The 21,763-nt window shown below is 42.2% G+C and overlaps 1 protein-coding gene across 1 annotated transcript in view; it reads left to right on the top strand.

Annotated features, from left to right (window-relative positions):
* Positions 1-20,132, top strand: part of FNBP1 (formin binding protein 1) — a 91,045-nt gene extending 70,913 nt beyond the window's left edge. The window contains exons 10-14 of the mRNA XM_065878510.1: positions 7,794-7,903; positions 15,328-15,460; positions 17,578-17,699; positions 18,019-18,155; positions 19,954-20,132. Of these exons, the coding sequence (XP_065734582.1) occupies positions 7,794-7,903; positions 15,328-15,460; positions 17,578-17,699; positions 18,019-18,155; positions 19,954-20,132 (681 nt within the window). The remainder of the gene's footprint in view (positions 1-7,793; positions 7,904-15,327; positions 15,461-17,577; positions 17,700-18,018; positions 18,156-19,953) is intronic.
* The last annotated feature ends 1,631 nt before the right edge of the window (positions 20,133-21,763 follow it).

Below are 21,763 nucleotides of genomic sequence, written 5' to 3'. Positions count from 1 at the left end.
ATAAAAATATCTCTGCATTGTCTTTTGGAATCTCATAATGAAGGATGTTGAGTATTCGTGATCGTTTACCATTTGTGTATGTATCTATTCCACTCTTCTCTCAACATCACAGTCTGTTGGTTGCAAATGGTTTCTGAATCATGTTTCATGGTGTTCTCTAAATGTTTAGGAAGAGACCAAGAACGTCAGTAATCAATAAGTGTAAGAAAAGATGGCTAGGAAAAAATTAACACTTGAAAACAAAAACAGTGAACTGAGAAACAGGTTATTCTGATTAATTAAGGGAACCCTATCCCATTTAAAAAAAATAATTAGCAAAAATAAATTTTATTTCTAACACCTCAAATCTGTGCTCAGCAAACTTCTATTTTTTTAAAAAAATTTCCTAAACGGTGAGTGTGTTTTCAAGAATAAACACACACACACACACACACACACACACACACACACACACTAGAAGCGTCAGTAAATAAATAGAAACATATTTTTGCTTCCCTCATTTTTCATTGATCTGTTTTTAGGATCAGATTTGATGTACTTTTCTTCAGGAAGTAGCAGTGCAGAAAAAAAAAAAAGGAAAGGAAATACATCATAGAAGTAAATCAGGAAGTTTAAAAAAATCTGAAGTTTGGGGAAATAAATTTGATTTTAAAGCAATTTCAAAACTGAAGGTACAGGATCCGTGACTCAAATGCTGCAGTCCTTGCTATCTCATTTATTCTACTTTTTAACTTTAAAACTGTTGCACCAAAGATAGGAAAAGGATTCTAGGAGAATAACATCTGTTTCAGATCCAGATTTTAATCATTTGTTTCTATTATCAGAATGCATAAATCCTATGCAAACGTTTCTTCGCATAAATAATTTCGTTTCTGAAGAGCTAAGTAGGATAAATCTTTTTTGTTGTAAATCATTCACATTTGTAAGCAAATGTCTCATTGAACATCTTTAAAGATTGGCATGCCACCATTATTAACCGTTATTTCACCTTTACTGAAGTCAAAGAAAAATGAAGCTAGATTGTGTGTTCTCAATTTGCAGTCTACAAAGTAACTTTATTGTCTTAACATTTCTTTTTCTGGTGTGAGCAAGGGGCTTCTAAATCTACAATATGGACATATTTTCCCCACGTTTTAGAGTTAATTGTACGGAAAAATACCATCATCGTTGATCAAAAGATTTTGAAAATCCCTACCAATTGTTTGTCAGATGTAACTATCTTCTGGTTACTTTCATTTTATTTATTTTACCTTGTTCTCTTGCTGATTATTGGCAGACTCAGTCTCTCTGTTTTCACAAAGAACTCATGAAGAGGACGATAGGGAAACCCACGTATGCTTTTGAAGCTAGGGATTATGTTGTAAGTTAACCTGTGACGACTAGGTCATACGGTCACGGCACAGGCACTAACCCCTGTGACAGCACCAAGACTGGGGACCCAGATGCTCTCTGACCCGGACACTGGGAAAAGCCTCACTGTATCGATCCAACCACACAGGCTTCTTCTTCCGGAAAAGTTACGTGGAAAAAGGAACCAAACTATCAAACTTCCTAAAAATGTCAGTGAGCTGATCTTGTGTTTTTCCCCTTTTCATTGATTGGGATTGCCGTCTGAGCTGTTGTCACTGGGTATGATTTTACGGCAGAATTTCACCCCTAAAAGGCAGCTGGTCACGGGAGAATGACACTCTCGCAGACGGCAGCGTGTAGCACGCTTACCCACACCCACGTCTGAAACAGATGGATCCGTGGACCCGTAAGGGACAACCAAAAAAATCAGCGAAGCCTGAGCAAGGTCATAGAGCAGTGAAATGACTTTCCGTGGGCCTTAAACCAGATACTTATATATTCGTGTTCACTGTCCCCTTTCTTTGTACTTGAGGTTAGTACCTGTGACGGCCCAATAACACATGGATCCGCCAGCTCTGTGTCCCCTCATGTGTTATTGACACTCGTGGCTCCCCAGGCTCCGTAATTGTTGCCTGGAAAACTGACAGCTTTTTAGTTCTTCAGGTGTCTTGCAATGCACTTAATGCAACCTTTAAAAGTATTCTCTTGGCAGATGATTCAGTTTCTAATTTGAAATGATCTAACTGGCTGGCTTACAGCTTAAGACCAAACACCAGTTTATAATTGTTAAAAAGGATACCATATACTATGATGGCACTTCTTGTAGATTATCCATCACTGTTCACTTCAGAAAAGTGAATTTGTCTGAGAATTCGATATTGCCTATCTCTATTGGGATTTGTTCTCAATCCTAATGACTTGCTTTTATTATGAAGTGGTTATATTCCTATGCTTAGTTTTGATGTTAGAATTCTGTTTTTGGAATGCTTAAGAAAGAATATATTACTTTAAGCAATGGAAGTAGCAAATAGAAAGCAGAGTGCCGAGTTCAAATTAGCGACATTTACACAGTAACGTCTGAGAAACATTTGTATATGGTCGTATGCTTCGCAGGGAAGATATTTGCAAAGTTTTCTGCTGTGCACCATTAAGTGTTGTCTGTAAAGAACTCAAATTGTGATGAACAGATCTGTGCTAAAGTTTACAGGAGGGGCTCAAGGCATTCATGTAGGTTGCCTACGTGAGAGCGGTCATGAATATGACTGTACCTGTTTCCCCCGGAGTTCTGTCTTGCTACTTCTTTCCCTAAAAGTCCTTTTCCCCATAGGGACAATTTCTTTAAAAGCTTAATGCTTGTCCACAAAGAAGTATCAACTTTGAGTTAATCTGAAGAATAAGATTTTAAAAATCTAGTTAAGGAATTTTTAACTCCCCTCCCAATTTAAAATCAAAGGACACTTTCTTTGGTACTTTGTCTCTGACATATTTTTGGATCCTACTACCAATTGCCTAAACTTTAGGGTTCATAACAGCTAAGTAAGTGTGCACCGAGCTCTCAAAATACTGCTCTATAGCCAAAAAGCATGTTTCACCTGTTTCTGAAGAACCAATGTTTCTTTTCCTAATTTTGAGATGCCTTTTAATCTGGCTTTGGATCCAGTAATTCGTACAGTTTTGCCAGTCTCCGGGCCTAGCAGAATTGCAGCTGCTGTGTCCTGATAATTAACAGGAAATCCATAGCAAGGAGCAAGTACACCTCAGTAGTTGAGACAGTTGGCTATCTATTTCCTAAAGGTAACTTGTAAGAGCAGCAGCTTCTGTTAACTCCCCAGATGCTCTATAGAACCCCTGTGGGTAGGGCTCTGAGTTCGATAGAAAGCCCCAGAAGACACCTTCTGCAGAGCAAAAGGTGCATGCAGTCCACAGGTGGGAGAGAGCGTCATTCTTCCACCTCCAGCCAGGCGCTGAAAGGCTCCCTGGAGGTTGGTTCTTAGAGCATCTTCCAGTCCTTTGTTCCCATTTACCAGTTTGAGACTTTGCCTTAATACCTTTAGGAAATGCCACTGTTCGTATTTATTAGATCTCCTTAAGATAAAAATATTACTGGGATGTTGTGGAACTAATTGCTTTCCCAGCGCTTTTAGTCTGTGTGAAACTTTCCATGGGAAATTTGGTGAACAAAAGGCTATGTGATTATTTCCATCTTTTATAATCATGCTATTTCACCGACTGCAAACTTATATTGGTTTATACTCAGGCTGATGTGACCAATCCAATGTAAATGGAAACTCTCCTTTTCTATCTTTATACTTTGCTGTGGCAACGTGGCAGCTAAAGAAAGGTTTTGGTCGATCAACCCCTCTTGGGAACTTTGGCACAGAACCGCTACAAATCATTTTCACAAAGCGCTAGGTGAATTGATGTGTTATGTTAATTCAGTGTAATGGACCAAGTTCCTCTTCTTCTCATGTGTTGTTGTTTTTCTCTCTCTCTCTCTCTCTCTCTCTCTCTCTCTCTCTCTCTCGCTTTCTTTTTTTTTCCCTGTTACCCCTTCAATTTTTACACGAAGCTTTCTCTCAAGCTGGTAAGCACAATTCCTCCATGCATGTCCTGAATCTAATCAGGTTTTTTGGTGTATGTTTTGTGGGTGCTGTGCCATTGTACAACAAATCTTCAGAGTCAACTGTTGATTTGTGTTTCTCTTGTGTGTGCTTTTGTTGGTGTTTCTTTATTAGACCTCTGGAATACAAAGGTCCAGAGTCTAACAGAGGTGACTGTAATCTTTTCAAGTTGCTAAGAAAATTAACGCTTAACTCATGATTTGGTTTTCTTTACCACTGGAGTCTTAAGAGGATGACAGGTGTTGATAAACTTTATTTAAATATGAACATAAACATGAATATTAGATATGAGGGAGTTTATGTATTGGATCATTCGGAATAAAAGCAAATATAATCGTTGAAAATTGCTCCTCCCCGGGAGCCACAGAAGCAGATGACAAATGCTGGGGACCTGAGGGAGACATGCAGGAATGATGCCAGGCTCCAACTCAGGTCTCAGGCACCTTCGAGAATTGGAGGTCACGAAATCTTTAAGTTGCTACATGAATACATTGGTGCCTTGTGCATAGCTGATTTAAGAAATCAAAGACGATTTTATGGACAATGAAAAGAGCCTCCTAAGCCTTTCTAAAACGATTTCTTTAGTGTTCGGTGTTGTTTCTACTTTTAATTCCATAGCCCTAGTAAATAGTCAAACTAATCATTAAATCTATTAAAAGAAACTCTTAACCACATAACCCATTACTGTACTTCAAATATGTGTAAGTTACGTAATAGTCTCCAACACCACAGCTGAGAATATCCTAAAATTACGGACAGTGATGAACTGTGACACTTCAACCAGGGATAAGACCAGCATTTTATGCGCTGCTGTTGAGAAAGTATGACAATATTTTATGGTTATCCTTATACATACTTTTATATGTGTTTCAGTACATACATAAACATATATATACATAATTTTTCGACCTGACTCAGTATTTGGCGACTGTTCCAGCCCTCAGGAAAAGGAATATTTTATTAAATTAAACATTTCTTAGACGGCAAAATAAAATCCCGAGAAGAGTTCTACAAGAAGGAAAGATCTTAAATGAACATCAGTCATTAGCAGCAGTATGAATTTGGGAGAAATTGGATCCATTAACTGGGAGCCTCTCAGATGCCAGGGTTTCTTTTTTGCCCTTTATTTGTTCTTTTGCTCACGTGCTAGCAGCTAAAGATAACATTATCGGGCAGTCTTTCTGTTTGAGATAAATCATTTTACCAACCTTGTATTGAACTGCTGCTCGATGCCCTTACTTTGAAGCTAATAGAGAAGTTACACACAGATGGCTCGGGTGTAAAAATAATAAAACTCAAGAAGCAGCTCGTGCCATTGCCCAGGAGCAAGTGTTTGATTCCAGTAGCGGGTAAAACGAGATCCTCTTAGAGCCACAGCCATTGAAAATATATGTATTTTGGCCCCTTTTCCAAACCCTGGTACTGCCAGTATCCTAGGGGCCCCTCCAAAGAGTTCAGAAAATCTATTCTGCCTCGAAGGTAGAAATAAAAATTCCTTTGTGGCAAAATGAATCATAGGTGAGAGTACTGTTCGAAAGAATTCAAGCTTCAAAAGGTGAATAGGACAAAATGAACCTTTGAAGGTACTTTCCAGAAACCTTGAGTTTCTTTGGATCTAGAAGAAGCTGTTGACCTGAATCTCCAATGGTAACATGAAGTTTGTTTGAGGCATAGTTACTGGGATGAGTTTTTGAATAACAACACAGAAGTATAGAATATCTATTGAAAGGGACCTAACTGGTCAGTTAGACTAACTCCTGATCAAGTGAAGGGGATCATTTATTATTTAATTGCTTTCGTTTTTGTAGATAATCAGGGTTGCGTTTGTTGTTGTTGTTTGGGCCATCTATTTATAAGTCATAAGTTAGAGTGTTGTATACTACAGTTTTTTTTGCACCTGTTTATCCAGTGCAAACCTTATACCTGTTCACAGTCTAGACCTATGTTGTACAATGTGGTATCCACTCACCACAGGTAACTTAATTAAATTTAACTTAATTTAAATGAAAAGTAACTAAAGTTTTAAAATTCAGTTCCACAGTTGTACTGGGCACACTTCAAGGGCTCAACAGCCATATGTGGCTACTATATTGGACGGTGCAGATGTGAGAACATTTCCATCACTGAGAAAGTTCTTTTGGGTCTCATAGCACATAGCGAGGCTCAATAAATATGTATGAATGAACACTGACTGCTTACTAGGTTTGCTGACCTCTGCAGCAGTGTATCTCACGCTGTGTTTTGTCGCATTCTAGCATTAAAACAAAAATGAAAACAAAACCAAAATCTCTGTTCTAGAAAACATGCTGATCTGTTTTAAGTCAATTCAGCATGAGAACAAAGTACTGAGCTTTCAGGCTCAGTGATTGAGTTGAGAAAATTAAATAACTTAATTAAGGTTTCAAGTGTTATAGCACAATAGTATATGGAAAAGGGAAAACAAGTCTGCTTTATTTTTATATTGAAGATTACTTGGCTTCATCTTAGTTTTAGAAGCAAGTTGAACTTCCTTGGTTTGGCATTAGGGAATAATCGCTTCTGTTTTGCTTTTCACTCACTCACACACACACACACACACACACACGCACACACACGTCTTTGAGACTATTAGCTGAAAGGTCTTTGGTGGCCTTAGTGGTGAACTATTTGCTGAATCACTAACTTCCGGCCCAGCAGCCCGGCGTTTTCTCATAAGCAGCCTAGGAACTTCAGTCACAAGCCCCCGTGTAAGCGGCTTGGCAAACTCAAGCTAATTTTGCAATTACATTATCCGGGTCCCTTCTTTTCCACCCACTCCCAGGCAAGCCCGTCTTGCCTTTGTTTAATTGGTTCTAAAGCAAAATCCCTTTTCTAAATTCCCTGGCTTATCCCTGGCTATTGATAAATTTCTCTTTCTTTATGAAAATAGCCTCATTTAAGGAAAAGCACTTGATGGCCACAACTTAGGTACAGCTTCTGACGTGTAAGCGTAGGTAGGAGTCTAGAAACTCACGGTTGATATTTTCTACTTAAGTCACATGCACAGAGGAGAGAGAGCAATTTTTTTGAAAGGGAATCAGGATATCAAGGTACACTTCTTCTGATGAATTAGAAACAGCTGAGGCTGACTTCATACGCTCTGGGAAGTTGGGTTTGAATTTGGGGCTGGGGGCGGTGTTCTCTATGAATTCTCTGAGATGACCCTCAAGATGATGGAAAAGAACCGACCAGATTTTTAGAGGCAGCAGAGGCAAGAAGAGTGCATGGGAGGGAGGGGGGGGGATTTTTTTTTTTAATGTCCCTTTTACCCAAATTCTCTGAGGAACTAGACGTCCCATCTGTCACTTCACGGGGATGGAAACTTTCGGCCTCAGCCCGTGTGAAGAGACGGGAAGGAATACTCAGACTGGGTGGGGTGGGGGGAAGCAGTGCCATCGAAATGAAACAGTTGGCGGGGGCACTTATCACTGTTTTATGTGAAGAAACAAACCTAAAGCTTCAGTGTTGCCACCGACACTGACACTAAAGTGCAGAATCAGTCTCCAAATTTGTTTTTCATTGATCCTCTCTGGAGTCAAAAGTATATCTTCCTGTCTCGGTGCTCCCTGCCTTGTCAGAGGTGTCTGGGCCGGCATGAAAACGGTTTGCGGGCCTTTTGCAGTTTGCATGCACTGATTTTTGCATCTCAGCTGGGTGTCGTGGGAAAGAGCTTAATTTAGTTCATGAAAACACATGCAGACGTCTGCATTGCCCTGTTGTCTGGGGACTCTTTCCCGCAGGCTTCCCTCCATGTCTTTTTGTCAAGGAGTGCCGTGAGGTTTCTATTTCTTTTTGCATCTGCAGGGTGCGACTCCAGAAGATTTCAGCAACCTCCCACCTGAACAGAGAAGGAAAAAGCTACAACAGAAAGTCGATGAATTAAATAAAGAAATTCAAAAGGAGATGGATCAAAGGTAGAGTGGATCAATATGACTTATTAAGACATTTGAGTTCGGTTTGGAAAGATGGGAGGCCCTGCATCAGATTTTAATCCAAGTGATTATTTCAGCCATGTGTTTGGCAATTTTACTCTAATAAAAAAAATATTCTAATATAACAGCAGCAAAATATAGCTCTGCAATTACAAAAGTGCTAAACGGGGATCTACAATTATTTTCTTTTGTTTAAATTAATTAATTTCTTTATGGCTGCGTTGGGTCTTCATTGCTGCGTGTGGTTTTTCTCTAGTTGTGGCGAGCAGGGGCTACTCTTCGTTGCTGTGCGCGGGCTTCTCATTGTGGTAGCTTCTCTTTGTTGTGGAGCACGGGCTCTAGGCACGCGGGCTTAGTTGCTCTGCGGCATGTGGGATCTTCCCAGATCGGGGATCGAACCCATGTCCCCTGCATTGGCAGGTAGATTCTTAACCACTGCACCACCAGGGAAGTCCCTTAAGTTATTTTCATATTTACAACTATGATTCTGAAATAAATACTACTTCTAAGCAGCTCTGTTATCAGCTTTTTAGGTTTGGTTTAAAAACATACATATAATTGCCAGGAGGTTTATAATGTTGTATTCTGTTCCTGAAAGCGTTCCTCAAAAGCCAACCAGCCCTCAAAACAGTACTCAGTCCACAAGGCAGTCAGAGTTAAATTAACTGGGGTAAATCAGAGTCCTACAGTACACCAAAAGCATATGATATTCTGCAGCAACTAACTGGGAGCATTTCAGGATTGATTGGCGTGTTGTCCTCTTTAGAACTAATTTCATCAGAAGAGTTTAAGAAGGTGGACATTGGGGGCTTCCCTGGTGGTCCAGTGGTAAAGAATCCGCCTGACAATGCAGGGGACCGTGGGTTCGATCCCTGGTCGGGGAACTAAGATCCCACATGCCGCGGGGCAACTAAGCCTACGCGCCACAACTACTGAGCTTGCACGCCTCAGTGAGAGAGCCTGCGTGCCACAAACTACAGAGCCCACGCACCCTGGAGACTGTGTACCACAACTAGCGAAGAGAAAACCCGCACTCCACAACTAGAGAAGAGAAAACCCACGCGCCACAACTAGAGAGAAGCCCGCGCGTCACAACGAAGATCCCCCATGCCGCAACTAAGACCTGACACAGTCAAAAATAAATAAAATAAATTAATGATAAATAAATCTTAAAAAAAAAAAATAAGGTGGACGTTGTACCACTACCAAGTGCATTTAAAAGTGACATGTTTCTTCTGTGCTAATTTGACACCCCTGAATGACCTAGCTAGTGAACTAGTCACGGTAGCTTGGTCACCAGGCAAACCAAACCTGCAAGAAAGGACGCCAGTGTTCAAATTACCATGTTATTGTCTGACCCAGTTTATTTTCAACATAAACATACAATCTCAATATGAGATGTCTAACTAAAGCAAGCACCGCCAACAAGACCAAGACAGCATCTCCTGTTCCAAGGTTTAGGTTTTGCCCAGAATTCTCGGTACGTGGAATAGCCCACACCAAGAGTCATTGCTCCCATAACAAAGCCTTGGGCTGCCACGCGCATGTGGATCAAATAAACAGACATTTTAGTATTTCCCCTGCTCTTCAATCTATATAATCCATATGCAACGATTGCTGCAAAAACCTGCCATTCCAATGGGGACAAATGGTGCCTCTCTAGCTTTCTGGATAGAGAGGCACATGTAGTGATTGAAGAATCTTCAGACAATGACAAGACATCTCAGGCTCCAACTGGCTTCAAAAAGATTTTCTGGTGGTTTTTGTTTGTTTCTTTTTGTTTAGTTTGGCCATACCACGTGGCTTGTAGGATCTTAGTTCCCCGACCAGGGATTGAACCTGGGTTGTGGCAGTGAAAGCCCGGAATCCTAACCACTAGGCCACCAGGGAACTCCTGTTTTCTCTCTATCATGAGTGTAGAGGTGAAGTTTTTGTACAAATGAGGAAGAGCAAAGTGGCATGACCCCCACCCTATCCCTTGCCCCACGTCGGAGCTTTGGATACAAAATGTACTTGTCTTTCTATTTGAGGGTAAGTAAAAATCAGCCTTCCTATAGATTCTCATGTCTTCTTGTCTTTTTATAGAGTGTGTTGATGGTATCTAGAAAACAAGTCACAGTATGTCTTATACACACCACCAGCCATTAGAGGTGTAAATATTTGCTTGTTCTTGACAAGCACCTGCCCATCTGCCCAGGCTCCCACTGTGAGAGTCCCCTGGTTCCTGAGCTGTTCTATAAGTTTGATCCTAGGGATGGTAGGTTGGTACATATGCAAAAAAAGAAAAGAAAAAATTAGGAAAAGATTCAATATCTCTTCCCATTTGCACTTCCTTCCCACATTTATAACGAATAATACCTTCACATCATTTAGGGGATACTTGCTAATAATCCTGATTGAAAAGCCACTTTAGGGAACTATACTCAATATTTTATAATAACCTATAAGGGAAAAGAATCTGGAAAGAAAAAGATATGTGTATGTATAACTGAATCACTTTGCTGTACACCTGAAACTAACACAACATTGGAAATCAACGGTACTCCAGTTAAAAAAAGAAAAAGGAAAAGAAAAGCCACTTTTTATTCTCTCACCTTCTATATTCTCACTGACGGAATTAAGTGAATCATCATTAATGGCGATTTGAACTTAAAAGATAACGTGAGGTTTTGTGCTCCGTAAGTAGGCCAAATTGTAGTCCTACGTAAATTTAGTTATATCGAAGCTGGGGTTAAAACTTGGTTGTGCAAAAAATAAACAAACTTGGTAAGGCAGTCAGTTTAAGTACATGCAAAAGAAAAGTGGGTTTTGATTTTTTTTTTTAATCTCTGGGAGAGCAACTCCTGAAAAATAGATCGTTTTATAAACATTGTTGCAGTATGTTAAAAAGAGGAACACATATGATGAACTTTGTTCTAGTTTTATATTAAAAATATACTTTATGAAATAAAAATTTTTTGTACTTTTTATAAATAAAAGTCTTTGTATGTTTTTATAACATCTGGGACCAAATATAAAAGGGTTTATAAAGGTATTATAAACCTCCTGCTGTTTACTAAGTGAGCACTTATATTTTGTACAGGAGTAACAAGTTATGACTCAAATATCTGAAATGACATTTTATAGGTTATTGACAGACTCTCTGTAATTGTTTGATATCATGCAGAAAAGTTTCTCTGTCACTTGGGTTGTGGCCGCGGAACTTGGTTAACGTTTGAAACCCCAGAGCAGCGCTTGCTGGTAATAAGGCAAATCACGTTCAACCATTCACTTCACCTCTGTTTGTCGAGCATTCACTGTGTACAAGGAAATATTCTAGCTATAGCAATGAGGATAAAGCGATGAACAAAACATCAAAAACATCTGTTCCCATGCAACTTACATTCTGTGCAGGAGGATCAGAAAATAAAAGGTTTTGAGCAGAGGTGGCACGATCTGGAAAAGCCTGGATTTTTGTTTGTTTTCGGTTTTGTTATTTTTAATAATCCAAAAAGGCAAGAAAGGAGAGAAAAAATATTAATATATAGAATAGGCAGGACAAATCAAAAGCACAAAATAGAGTGGAAGATTTAAAATACCAAGCACACTAGACACCCCGGATTCCAATCTGGTTCCACCTGTTTCTTTTGCAAACTTTGGACAAGATTCTTAACCTCTTAGCACCTCGGTTTCCTCACCTTGAAAAGGGAGTTAATATGCCTGTCTATGAGGATTAAGTGTGTCAGGGTATGTCAAGTGCTGAGGACACTGCCTGGCATATCGTGTTTGTAAAATAAAATGAATCAGTATGGTAAATGTGAACAGACTACATGTTCCAACTAAGAGATTTTCAGACTGGACAAAAAACTAAAACCCACACGTATGCTAGTTACAAAAGACACGTCCAACTCATAAAGTGCAGAAAGGTTGAAAGCAAAGACTGGAAAAAGATGGGGCTTCCCTGGTGGCACAGTGGTTAAGAATCCGCCTGCCAGGGCTTCCCTGGTGGTGCAGTGGTTGAGAATCTGCCTGCCAATGCAGGGGACACGGGTTCGAGCCCTGGTCTGGGAAGATCCCACATGCCACGGAGCAACTAGGCCTGTGAGCCACAGCTACTGAGCATGCGTGTCTGGAGCTTGTGCTCCGCGACAAGAGAGGCTGCGACATTGAGAGGCCCACGCACCGTGATGAAGAGTGGCCCCTGCTCGCAGCAACTAGAGAAAGCCCTCGCACAGAAACGAAGACCCAACACAGCCAAAAATAAATAAATTAATTAATTAATTTTAAAAAAAGAAAAAAAGAATCCGCCTGCCAATGCAGGGGTCAGGGGTTCGAGCCCTGGTCTGGGAAGGTCCCACATGCCACAGAGCAACTAAGCCCGTGAGCCGCAACTACTGAGCCCACGTGCCACAACTACTGAAGCCCGCATGCCTATAGTCCGTGCTCCGCAACAAGAGAAGCCACTGCAATGAGAAGCGTGCGCGCAATGACGAAGACCCAATGCAGCCAAAATTTAATTAATTAATTATTTTTAAAAAAGAATGGAAAACGACAGACCATGCAGGTACCGACCAGAAGGAAAACTGGTGTGAGAAGACTGACTTTCAGGCCAAAAAACACCCCAAACTATTCAGCTCAAAAGGATCAACTTCATAAAATAAACGATTCAAATAACAAATGGCTCAATTTACCAAGAAGAGATACAATTTTAAATCTGTAGAACCATACTAGCATCACCTCAAAATATAGAAAAGGTTATGCTATTAACCTTCCGACATAAGTACAAGAAATACGAATACATCATTATAGTGGGAGATTCTTCACGCACTTTTCTCGGTAATTGATAGAATAGATTAGCAGAGAGTCAGGATAGAGGATTTGAACAAAATAATTAACAAAATTGACCTAATACACAGATAGATATCCAATAGCTGCATGCTACACATTCTTTGCAAGCACACATAGAACATTTCCAAAAATTGGGCATATCCTGGTTTTATAAAATGAATCTCAACAAACATCAAAGGATAGACATCATTCAAAGTACGTTCTCTGAAGGTTGCAATTAAGCTGGATATCAGTAACAAAAATTTAGAAATTAAGAAATGTGGGGCTTCCCTGGTGGCGCAGTGGTTGAGAGTCTGCCTGCCAATGCAGGGGACACGGGTTCGTGCCCCAGTCCGGGAAGATCCCACATGCCGCGGAGCGGCTGGGCCCGTGAGCCATGGCCGCTGAGCCTGCGTGTCCGGAGCCTGTGCTCCACAGCCGGAGAGGCCACAACAGTGAGAGGCCCGCATACCAAAAAAAAAAAAAAAAGAAAGAAAGATATGTGGCTCTCAACTAACAACATTGTAAAACAACTATACCCCCTTAAAAAATAAAATAAAATGTGGCTCTCCGCAGGGCTCAGTTACGGCAAGAAGCCTGCTCAGTCAAGTTAGAAAGGCTCCCACCCTTCTTATCACTCTGGCATGAAGTCAGGAAGGATCCTGTTAAGTTGGTTTAGCAGGAATCATTCCATTCACCTTTGATTTTCCATCCACCGAGTCCCTCATTCTGCTTATTGGCTAAAAATCCCCAGCTGTCTTTACTATATTAGGAATTGAGCCCAGCTCTAAACTGAGGTGTCTTTTCCCCGATTGCAATTGTTTTTTGTTTTTTTAAAAGAAAATCTGTTTTTACTGCTTAAAAAAAAAAAAAGAAAGAAATGTGGCTCTAAGTAACACATAGATTAAGGAAGAAGTCATCATAGATACTAGAAAATATATGAAATAGAACTGAGCCTTAACCTTAACGTACATTCTCCATCTCCGTTTTGGGGATGTCACTAAAGCCATGCTTATAAAAGGAAATTTAAAGCTTCCAATACATATTAGAAACAAAGAAGGCTGCAAATCAATGAGCTAAGCACCCCTCTTAAGAAGTTAGAAAGAGTAGCAAATTGAACCAAAGAAAATAGAAGAAAGGGAACGATAAAGGAAACTATCAATTAATGACATAGAATCACACATTCAACAGAGAGGATGAACAGAGCCAAAAGCTGCTTCCTTGAAATGATTAACAAAATTGAAAAACCTGCAGAGATTCATTAGGAGAGACCTGGATGAGAGGAATGCGAGATAGTGATTTTAAACAACTCTTTTGAGAAGTTTTGCTGAGAAATAGGGTACCGGAGGTATAGGCCATGAAGTCGAGAGAAGACTTGTGTACGTGTGGATGACCTTGCAGTTTGTTTGTTGTAGGGACGTTTACTCATGTAACAAATACTTAGTGAGATCTATAGTGCACCAGGCGTGGTCCGGTCACTGGGGGTTTATCATGGTCATAAAGGGCTTGAGCCCAGAGAGCTCCTCGGAGAGCTGCTGTTCTAGGTGGGAGAGACAGACAATAAACAAGCATAATAACAAGTCATATAATGTTGGGAAGAGATACATGCAGTGGAAATAAAAGAAAGTAGAGCGAGGTAAGTGGGCTGGGAGGGCAAGTGGGTGGAGGGCTCCCGTGGAGACCTGGTCTTAGGGAAGAACAGAGGGTTCATTGTGCCCACCAAGGGGCAATACGGGCTCAGAGGCAGGGGGGCAGGTGGAGGGGTGGTGAGGACTTGTGGAAATTCTCTTCCACTTATTTCTGTATTTTTGATTAAACTATTTCCCGTGACTCAAAATACAGTTTGTGTTGTTGGTCTTATGCTGGGTGATTGGTGTAGAGTTTCTTTTGCTGAAGCTCATTAAAGTTAGCCCCTCACCCTCGGCAGGGAGCCATTTGCTCTAAATTTAACTCGAATGCTCCTGAAGTGCCTTGAAGCCAGGGTTCCAGTTAGCAGAGCTCTCTGGTCCTAGAAACAACCTTCAGAGGGCTGCTATGGGCGGCCTTCCAGACAGGATTGCAGGAGGGGTGTGGGATCATGCAGTGTATAGCTTTAAGGCTCTGTTGCCCACCTGTCACGGATCCCGACTGTGGGTTCCGTTTCTTAATAGTTGAAATCGTTGAAATCGAACTGTTTAACTTAATCTTTAGAATTCCCAAAGCAATGACCTGCGCTTCTTCATGAGGTAAACATTGCAGCCCACGAGACCCAGGGTTTGCATGCAAAACATGTACACGGAAATACTGGGGTTTTGTCTCTTGCTATGTAGGGCAAAGTGATGTGCAGGATTAACTTACGTTTCTCAATCGCTAAAGACGAGGGAGATTTCGTTCAGAAAAGGCAACTGGAATTTAAATATGGGTCTCTGGATCATACAGACCTTGGTAGCAGAATCCTTATAGAGACGTTTTAGAAGGGAGGCTGACCTAGTATCCCCCTCCAATCCACACCGCGGTGCAGTCTCGCCACGCCCTCATTGCCGTAGTTTTCATGGTGGTGGGAGAATATGACTGGCTGACGACAGCATTAACCTTTACCACGTTCTGCCCCTTCTTTTCAGAGATGCCATCACAAAAATGAAAGATGTCTACCTAAAGAATCCGCAAATGGGAGACCCCGCCAGTTTGGATCACAAATTAGCAGAAGTCAGCCAAAATATAGAAAAGCTGCGACTGGAGGCCCAGAAATTTGAGGTAGGAAGAAGCTGTTGTGGAAAAGCTTTGTTGGAAAAAAAAGAAATAGAAGTGGGTGTAGGGGGTCACGAGACGCACATGGTTGTAAATCGCCATTGTTTCTTTCCCCGCGAGAGATGCAGCTGGAAAAATCAGGTGTCTCACGAGTTACGATAAAAGGAAAAAGACACTGTCATCCACTGGGTGTTCAGCTTTTCAGCATATCCTATTTTATTGGTGTCCCTTAAAAGGGACACTATTTAAGGTTATATTTGTATACAGTGTTCGTTGTTTTTTTTTCATCTAAGTGTTTCACTTAAGTTGTTCTACTTCATCTCCTGTTGACAGTGGGTATAATTGGGAATATACGGTCGTCCATCATCTCAGTGAATCCAAAAGACAATTTTTAAAAAGCCATTGATATTTGTAATTTTCTTGTAATGTCCTTGCCTGGCTTTGGTATCGGTGTAAAAGTTTTCAAAATATACTCTGGATGCAAATTCCTTGTCAGATCTAGGATTTACAAATATTTTCTCCCATTCGGTGGATTGTTATTTTACTCTCTTCAAGGTGTCCTTTGAAACACAAAAGTTTTATTTATGTTTTTGTTTTTTTGGCCATGCCACACGGCTTGCAGGATCTTGGTTCCCCGACCAGGGATTGAACCCGGGCCACGGCAGTTAAAGCACCGAGTCCTAAACACTGGACTGCCAGGGAAGTCCCCAAAAGTCTTAATTTTGATGGAATCAATTTTTTTTTTTCTTCTGTCACTTGTGCTTTTGGTGTCATAGCTAAGTTACCAGTGCCTAATCCAAGATCACAAACATTTATGCTTATGTTTTCTTCTAAGTTTTAGCTTTTACATTTAGGTCTACGGTTCGTTTTGAGTTAATTTTTGTATATGGTTAAAGGTAGAGGTCCACCTTCATTCTTTTTTATGTTGTCCCAGCACCATTTGTTGAAAAGGCCTTTTCCTCCTTGAATTGTCTTGGCCCCTTTGTCGCAAATCAATTGATCATAAATACAAGGGTTTAATTCTGAGGGGGGAAACCATTGAAATATGTTACTGTTCTTTCAAAGGATCCATTATTAAAAGATGATATATGTGAAAAACAATAGGAAACACACATAAGAAATGAGAAAGAAACACAAATAATAAATCTTTTACGGAGGGAGTAGGGCACTCAAAAGCTGTGGGCAGGGCTTCCCTGGTGGTGCAGTGGTTGAGAGTCCGCCTGCTGATGCAGGGGACACGGGTTCGTGCCCCGGTCTGGGAAGATCCCACATGCCATGGAGTGGCTGGGCCCGTGAGCCATGGCCGCTGAGCCTGCGCGTCCGGAGCCTGTGCTCCGCAACGAGAGAGGCCACAACAGTGAGAGGCCCACGTACCGCAAAAAAAAAAAAAAAGCTGTGGTCAGAAGGCTTCTTTTTCCCCTCGAAATGTAAAGACTACAAAGCCTGGAAAAATAAATTAGTAACTGAGTGTTCCAACTAGAATAGATTATTTCTAGCAATAAAAGGTCAAATATGGCTTTTTTCATTCTTTCTAGAATCTGTCAATAAGGTATTAGCATTTGAGGTTTTAGAACCTAGAAATGTCCTTTTCGGATCATTTTGATTCTTTGCCTCTTTTACACGATTTCCAATGTTGCTGAAGATACTCTGATCTACTTTGATTTCCTATGTATGAGTTTTCTTCACTATTTAAAAAAAAAAAGTTACACTCCTTAACAAAAATGGGAAGTGTGGCTTTCAAACTGAGTCATGGCTTAAGTGTGGCAGGAACCCTCATGTTTCCCAGTGTGACCTCATGGTCACAGAATTTCTGGAACCAGAAGGAACTAGAAATGACTTAACCAAAATCACACAGCTGCTGAAAAAGCCCAGGAGTATAACGGAGGCCAGTGTCTTTCTGCCACATTATGAGCAGTGGCCAAATATGTTTGCCTGTACTTCTCCAACTTTGCCTTTGAGTACATTTATACAGTCAAGGCACACAAACTGGAGACTCTGCCCCCACGGGGTCCTTCTCCAGTCTGCTTCAATGACCAGCGAGCAGCCCCGATTTGGGGCCTGAAGCCTGCACGGTCAGGCCCTCAGCTGAGCTCAGACCATGCTTTCGTGCCTTCTGTTTGCAGGCCTGGCTGGCCGAGGTTGAAGGCAGACTCCCAGCACGCAGCGAACAGGCCCGTCGGCAGAGCGGCATGTACGATGTGCAGAACCCCCCAGCCGTCAACAGCTGTGCACAGGATCGGGAGAGGTACAGTATCTGTACGGCGCCTGCTTTCTTTTGACTTTGTATTTTTTGGTCAATTCTGGAATCGGAGACGAGCACAAGGTACTTGTTAGATCCCAAGCGTCTGGGATGATTGGCCTGTGATATTTCCCACGGTGCAGGTGTCTAAGTCCCCGTGGATGGTGCCCGAGCCCGTGGGGTGATTGAAGATGGTCCTAGTTACAGCAATCGGGGGATGGGGACGGGGGCGGGTTGCAAGCAGTTTGCTCTCGCGGGGGGCTGAATTCAAGCCCTCGCTGGGGTCAGTGGCTATAGTTGCTGTGTGTTTTGCTTTCTTGAGCAGCCCGGATGGCAGTTACACAGAGGAGCGGAGTCAGGAGAGTGAGGTCAAGGTGCTGGCCACGGATTTCGATGATGAGTTTGATGATGAGGAATCCCTCCCCGCCATAGGGACGTGTAAAGCTCTCTACACGTTCGAAGGTAACACCGCGTCTCACCTAATTCCCCCCACTTCTCATGAACTGTCTGAGTCACTCTTCTCTTTCTGTGATCAGGCTTTCTTTTGAAGTCGTCCAGAGCTTTCCCTCATCGCTCTTTCGCTCTGCTCGTGGTATTTGTGTTTGTGATTATGATCTGGTCGATGGCTGTACGTTCGAGCAACTTTCAGTGAGCTTAACTGAAGCAGACAGTGTGGAATAATGATTATTTCATCCATTCATTCAATACTTATAGAACTTCTGTCTTGTAAAGACCCCTGAAAGGGTGGCAGGCAGATGGTATGTTCTGGCATCCACCTTTGGAGGAAATAAGGCAGACACACGTAGAGAGAGGGCCGCCTGCAATATTCACCAGAGGAGGGGTACAGAGTGACGGGGGATTCACGCGAGGATGAGATCACCTCCTTAAGGGGGTTTGGAGGACTGTCCGTGCTGAAGTGTGTCAGAGGCACGGGCACTGCCAAGCGTGGAGCGAGGAAGGTATGGGGTTCGTATGGCTGGCGCTCAGATGTCTTAGGTGGTAAGATGAGGGGGTAGGCGGTGCCAGTGGGGCGGTATGGGTAACAGAAACATCTGGATTTTATTTGGCAAACGTCGAGAAGCTACTGAAAGTATTTGAGCAGGTTGCTGACACGAGCAGAGCTGTACCTTGAGACATTTACTCTATGTGTCGGGTCGGTTAGAAGACAGGGAAGTTGGTTAGAAAGACTAGCCTGGTGTTTCCCAAACTGTGAGCCTTGAAACGGCATCTCGCAGGCTGCTGATAAGGACGATGTGAAAGAAGCAGTCAGAGCTCAGATCATTTTCAGAAGCCCTGGGACAAATGAATTTCTTTACTGTAGGACTTTTTTTTTTTTTTTTTCTTTTGGCCACACCTCACAGCTTGCAGGATCTTAGTTCTCTGACTAGGGATTGAACCTGGGCCCCCTGCAGTGGAAGTACGGAGTCCTAACCACTGGACCACCAGGGAATTCCCTTTACTCTAGGACTTTTAGAGTCTTTAATAAACTAAATATTCATTATGGCAAAATAAGAAAGGGAAGTACCAGGTTAAATGTTCCCGGTTTTACTTCACGGCCACACCATCCCTCTCCCCACCCCGCGCCCACAGTACCGCTATTAACAGCCCCCTAAACAGTCTGCCTTTCAGGACACTGCTTGGGCGATGGCGGCTAGTCTTTTGAAATTATCTTAGCAAATGGTGTTCGGGGCCTTGATTAAGGAATGGACGCAGAGATGCTGCAGCCAGTATACAAAGAGGGGAGGAAATCACAGATGATCCCTGAAGTTGCATTCCTGGGATGATGGAGATGTCCACTGAAATGGGAAAGTGGGAGGAAAAACAGTGAGTCCGGGTTCACCCCTATCGCGTTCCAGGTGCCCGGGTACCATCAAGGTGGAAACGGGCTTCAGGCAGAAGGCGAAGTGGAACCTTGCCTCAGACGAGAACCAGAACAGGAAAAAGAAAAGTCGGGGTGCTGTGTAAAGAGATGTAATTGACGCCATAGGAGTACCTTCAGGGAAGAGTAGAGAAGCAGTCCCAAGATTTCCTCTGCGGAAATTACCTCCTGTTCTGGGAGGGAGGAACGAGAGGGCTCCCAGGAGGAGTTAGAAGAGGGTCCTAGAGAGACGCAAGGTGAGGACCTGGAAGCTTCTGTGTGGGAGGAGAGCAGAAGGGTCAGTGCGTCCATCTTTCCCTACACTTGCTTCGTCGTTGCAAAGCTGTGCTCTCAACCCGGATTTGACAAGAAACCTAAAGTACTCTGATATCGCTTTTTCAGGTCAGAACGAAGGAACCATTTCAGTAGTTGAAGGAGAAACACTGTACGTTATAGAGGAAGACAAAGGTGACGGGTGGACCCGCATCCGGAGAAGTGAAGACGAAGAGGGTTATGTCCCCACTTCATACGTCGAAGTCTATTTGGACAAAAATGCCAAAGGTGCTAAGACTTATATTTAATACAACTTAAAAAAAAACCAAAAACACAAAAAACTTTAAAACATTGGAGTTGTTTCTCCCCACAACTATGACTGTTACAGGCAGTTCTTCAAAAGACTGGATGGGGAGCGTCGCAGTTTCTTTTAGGGACGAGGTGGACTTTCAGGCATCTTACACCTGAATTTCCTGGGCTGGTTTTGACGATAATCAAGTTTCACTTGCTAATGACATTTTACTTGGAAAGCTGCCAGCTGCCAATGTACAACTGTGTCCTTTGAAATCTGATAAACATTTCTTCTTGGGCAGCATCGGTAGATAACCAAAAAGTTGCCTTCTAGCTTCTAATCCGTATTTCTGAATCTAAATGTCCATGCACGTCCTAGGGGTGCAGAAGACTTCAGTTCTCTTATTTATATGTAGTACCTGCCAGAAATTGAGCTACCTTAGAATGTTACATTTTGTAACTTCATAAACCGAACTACGCTAGTTTGTTCAATTTTACAGTCATTCACTTCGAAGGAAGTCATCAAGGAAGTATAGAATAAGTAAAGAATAAGATTGGTACCAAAAGTGTGTATATTTCCTTAAACATGTTTAAGATAATTGTTAGATCACCGTGTTTTCAGGTTATGTCTACATGATCCTAAGCAACCAATTGAAATATGGAAAACTTTGGTCGATCAACCAGTTGATTTTTACATATGACTACTGATCTTCCTTCCTTCTGCCAGTTGAAAGAGCTGATCAGATGTGCTGGTGCTGTTTAGATAAACTTACATAAAAACAGCTCACTTCATTCTGTTCTGTTGGAGGTTTTGTGGGAGGTGGAGCTGTATTCCGTTCATACTTGCCCAGGTGGGGCTGTGAATAGACCCTTGTAAGCAACTGCTTCTACACACAGACCCCAGCACGTCACTTTTCAAGGGTTTTTTGGTTTGTTTTTTAATCATTGGCATCTTTAAGACCCAAAGTGTGAATTTACTGAAAACTGTTTTAGAATTTCTAGCTCGTTTTATGGTTCACCATCTTCAAAGAATCTGGGTCACATGGGGATTTGCATTTTTAAATTGGCAGGATAGGTAGTGAAATTGGTGACATGCCCAATGGCTGTGCTCATTTCTAGAATCTTCCCTGAGATCACAGAGAACCAACTAAAATAAAGGTATGGGGTTGAGATTCTCTTTTTATTTGGCTTTGAAAATTATTTATTCATGTCCTTCCTACTCAAACAGGATATTAGCTCCTTGCTTCTACACTGTGGGCTCCTTTTCGAACGTCAGATCAACTTAAAGCTGATTTTAAGACTGACAGCAGCATATCAGGGGTCTAGGAGCTGGCAGGAGCTATGGGCGACTGCTGCAGAGTCTAGCAGAGAGCTCTCTTACATTTCCCGACGGCCGCCAAGATGGAATTTAGTAACCTTTACTTAATGACTGTCTGATTTTTGTTTTGTTTTGTTTTTTTGAGGTACGCGGGCCTCTCACTGCTGTGGCCTCTCCCGTTGCGGAGCACAGGCTCCGGACGCGCAGGTTCAGTGGCCTTGGCTCACGGGCCCAGCCGCTCCGTGGCGTGTGGGATCTTCCCGGACCGCGGCACGAACCCGCGTCCGCTGCATCGGCAGGCGGACTCCCAACCACTGCGCCACCAGGGAA

The sequence above is a fragment of the Phocoena phocoena genome, chromosome 6 (genome assembly GCF_963924675.1).
Source record: "Phocoena phocoena chromosome 6, mPhoPho1.1, whole genome shotgun sequence".
Taxonomy (NCBI): Eukaryota; Metazoa; Chordata; class Mammalia; order Artiodactyla; family Phocoenidae; genus Phocoena; species Phocoena phocoena.
The sequence above is the reverse complement of the archived record's forward strand: the minus strand, read 5'-3'. Positions and strand labels throughout refer to the sequence as shown.